The following is a 4,238-nucleotide window of genomic DNA, read 5'->3' on the forward strand; positions in this document are numbered from 1 at the left end:
TGTCTGCTCCCTGCTGGTAAGTGGACATCCCCCAAGGGCTGCCAGACTGCCAGAGGGATGTCTGACTGCCAGCTTGGGCCCGATCCTCTAGGGAGCAAGCCTAAGCCAGCATGTGAACATCCTCCAAGGTGTCCCAGACTGCGAGAGGGCACAGGCTGGGCTGAGGGACACCTCCGAGTGCACAAATATTTGTGCATCCGGCCTCTAGTATATATATAAAAGCCTAAGCAATCGTTCAAACCGGTCAACCAAATGGCCAGTCACTATGACGCACACTGATCACCAGGTGGAAGATGCTCAATGCAGGAGCTGCCACCTAGTGGTCAGTGCACTCCCACAGCCAACCTCCTGTGGCTGGCCAACCTCTTGAGGTCCCTCCCTTCAGCCAGCTGGCCCCAATCGACCCCGACTGGGACTGGGCAAGATGGCCCCAATCAGCACCGATCACTGGCCAGGCCATGTACTAATTCATGCACTGGGCCTCTAGTTTTCAAAATAAAAGAGCAAACAAAACAGAAACAAACTCATAGATACAGAGAATAAACTGATGCTTGCCAGAAGGCAGGGGGGTTGAGGAGATGGGTAAAAATGGTGAAAGGATTAAGAAGTACAAATTGGCAGTTATAAAATTAGTCAAAAGAATATAAAATATAGCATAGGAAATACAGTCAAAATATTATATACTTAAAAAAGTGCCCCGGTGCACGGATTCGTGCACATTGAAAAGAAATAAATTAGAAGGTGATCGGCAGAGCAGGACTGGGCGAGCGGATTGGACATGCCCTGGAGCCAACGTCCTGCGGTAACCCCCAGCCAGCCACACCTGGGGTGGTGCCATGGGTTGAAGGGCATCTGTGGAGTGAGCAGGGTCCCTCCGGCAGGTGGGGTCCCTCAGCCTGGCCTGCGGGGATTGGGCCAAAACCCGCTCTCCGACATCCCCTGAGGGGTCCTGGAGTGGGAGGGGGCACTCTGCAAAGTTGCTGTCGTACAGTGTGTGAAACGCAAATGCAAGTGTGCAGTAAACCAGACTCAGAGCCGACAGTGCCCCAGCAACAACATAATCCACAGCCAAAGGTGGAAATTGCGCAGCCCCGCAAGGAATCGGGCTCCCTCCTCTCTGGTTTCGGGGTGCATAACCTGAGAACTGCCGCTGCCAAGTCACTGCAGCTCAGCAGCTCTTGCATTGAGCGTCTGCCCCTGGTGGTCAGTGCACATCATAGCTACCAGTTGGATGGACACTAAACATATTAGCCTTTTATATATACAGATGGCCTGTTGCTGGGGAGAGGAAGCCGGCCGTTGCTACGTGACGTCATTACCCAGCACCCACAGCCACTGTTTCCGAGCTGGATTGGGCTGTGAGCCGCATTTTGCACCATGGGGTCTTGGCAGCATCAGCGGCGATTTAGTGGGCTGTCGCTCCAGGTTGGTGGCGGGGCCTGTGTCCCAGTTGGGGTAAGCCAAGTGCTGTTTTGTGGGCTCCAGGTCTGCAGTGCCATTTCTTTGTAAATGGCTGAGCACCTTACAGCAGCTCCTACATTGAACGTCTGCCCCCTGGCAATCAGTGTATGTCATAGCGACAGGTCAGATGGCATATTAGCCTATTACAGTGATGGCGAACCTTTTGAGCTCGGCGTGTCAGTATTTTGAAAAACCCTAACTTAACTCTGGTGCCGTGTCACATATAGAAATGTTTTGATATTTGCAACCATAGTGAAACAAAGACTTATATCTTTGATATTTATTTTATATATTTAAATGCCATTTAACAAAGAAAAATCAACCAAAAAAAATGAGTTCGCATGTCACCTCTGACACGCATGTCGTAGGTTCGCCATCACTGGCCTATTATATATATAGATATGCATGGAGTCAGATAAGTACTAAACTTATGGGGGTGGTCACTTTGTAAGTTATACAAATCTATGTTGTGCACCTGAAACTAATATAACTAACTATATGTCAATAATTAAAAAATTAAAAAAATTATTTAAGAAAAGAATTATTAAATGGGGGGGGGGGAAGACTAGGAGTCAGCATACTTGGTTTTCAGTTTTAGGGTAGAAGTTAATGACCTGTGTGACTGTGAGGAAGTCACTTAACCTCTCTGGGCTTTCTATTTGTCTTATGAATAGTTAGAATCCTGGAGTATATGACTTTTAAAACCTTTCCAGCTGTAGGATTCTTGGACATTAACTCCTGTCACCTGTTTCCAATATAAATAATTTAACTGCTAAACTTGCTAAGGAATAAAGTGCTCTCTTAAATAAAAATATCATAACTGTTAAAGAAACACACACACACAGAAATGGAAATGAGGACAGAAGACGGAGGAGCCTTCCCTGGCTTTATTTTCACCACACTCTGACATTTTGTAAGCCAGAATGTTATTTCCAGGAATATACTCGTTTGAACAATTATTTAGCATTTTCAAAGCTTTCAGAAGAACAATATACATGTAATAAACACAACCTGAAAATGCCAGGGTGTCTTTAAGAAATCTGTTAGGGCCGAAACCGGTTTGGCTCAGTGGATAGAGCGTCGGCCTGCGGACTGAAAGGTCCCAGGTTCGATTCCGGTCAAGGGCATGTACCTGGGTTGCGGGCACATCCCCAGTAGGAGATGTGCAGGAGGCAGCTGATCGATGTCTCTCTCTCATCGATGTTTCTAACTCTCTATCTCTCTCCCTTCCTCTCTGTAAAAAATCAATAAAATATATTTAAAAAAAAAAAAAAAAAGAAATCTGTTAGGGAAGTTCATAGTGTTTGAAATCACACACTCATCCTAACATTTACTTAGCCTGTCCCAGGGTCATCCACACACAGGGAAATCTATGATCCTTCATCTTCATTCCAGAAAGAAAAGAGCTACATAGCCTATCGCCTCATAATCTGCTCTTGCCTTTCTCCCCTGGCACGTGGTGGTTCTCCAACTAGAGCTTATTTCCCAGCCCCCTTTGCAGGAAGGCATGACCCGGGTTATGGTCTCACCAACGCAATGTGGCAGAGTGATGTGCAGGGTCACTTGCCTGCCTAAAAGTGTATTGCTGCCCTGCACTCCTGCTCCCCAAACTTGCCACCTGGCTGCAGCCATGCAGACAACAATGGGGCCCTCCACCCTGGAGCAGAGACAGGGAAGATCCCGATTCCTGCACAATTATGAAGAGCAGAGCCACCCACACAGGACCCTTCCTCTTACAATTGTCATGCACCACAGAAATGAACTGTTTCCTAACAGGCACAGGAAGCAGCAGTTCAGGCTTTGACCTAAGAACTAACTACACACCTAAGGTAACTATGGCTCTTCTCCACAAGTGACATTCAACTCTAACCAATGGTTCCAAACAACAATGTTCTAGAAAATAAGGTAAGAAATAGCACGCACTGGCTTAACACCACAACTAACTAAGGATGCCTTTTACAAAGAGTTCTGAAATAAAATGGAACCTTATTCCACCAGAAAGTAGTCTGAAAAATATTGAAACATACCAAATGTGCCGTAAAATCCTCTAGGTCCGCAAGTCCCCACACCATACTTCTTTAGAGATGCCAAAGCTGCTGCCTTGTGGGAGGAAAGAAACAGTTCAAAACTGGCATTTCCTAGTCTTTAACCTGTAACTCCTCCCTTCCTCCCCCTTTTCCTTCCTTTCTTAAACTATGACATCCTAACAATAGGATACAAAGAAAAGCAGACATAAAGATTTAAGGATAGCCAAAGCTGGTTTGGCTCAGTGGATAGAGCATCAGCCGACGGACTGAAGGGTCCCGGGTTCGATTCCAGTCAAGGGCACATGCTAGGTTGCAGGCTCGAACCCCAGTAGGGGATGTGCAGGAGGCAGCTGATCAATGATTCTCTTTCATCATGGTTTCTCTCTCTCTCTCTCTCTCTCTCTCTCTCTCAGAAATCAATCTTATCTAATAAAAGAGAAACATGCAAATTGACCGTACCTCTGCTACACCCAAAGCCATGCCCACCAGCCAATCAGGAGTATGCAAATAAACCCAACCAAGATGGCAGTGGCCACAGAGCTGGAGCAAACAGGAGGCTTGGGTTGCCCCTGGTGATGAAGGAAGCCAAGCTATAACACTGCCCTGGCTGGCTATGGGCTCTGCTCAAGGCTATAAAGTTTCAATTATAGAAGATTAAATAAATCCCAGATACCTGCTTCCAGCCACTATAGTCTCCGCTTAAGGAGGATCTGGGAGCCTGGGTTGCCAGGGGCTGTGGTCAGCCTGAAA

General features: G+C 46.7%; 1 protein-coding gene across 8 annotated transcripts in view; it reads right to left on the reverse strand.

Moving 5' to 3' along the window:
- The window catches only part of SPTLC1 (serine palmitoyltransferase long chain base subunit 1), a 77,900-nt gene that overhangs the window by 59,111 nt on the left and 14,551 nt on the right, over positions 1-4,238 (reverse strand). For all 8 annotated transcript variants that reach the window (XR_001513156.1, XM_006753215.2, XM_015561242.1 and 5 more), the window contains exon 5: positions 3,489-3,561. Coding sequence is in view for 7 of the 8 variants with exons in the window: in XM_006753215.2 (XP_006753278.1) it covers positions 3,489-3,561 (73 nt within the window). In the remaining variant the exon portion in view is untranslated. The remainder of the gene's footprint in view (positions 1-3,488; positions 3,562-4,238) is intronic.

The sequence above is a fragment of the Myotis davidii genome, unplaced genomic scaffold, assembly GCF_000327345.1.
Source record: "Myotis davidii unplaced genomic scaffold, ASM32734v1 scaffold750, whole genome shotgun sequence".
Classification (NCBI taxonomy): domain Eukaryota; kingdom Metazoa; phylum Chordata; class Mammalia; order Chiroptera; family Vespertilionidae; genus Myotis; species Myotis davidii.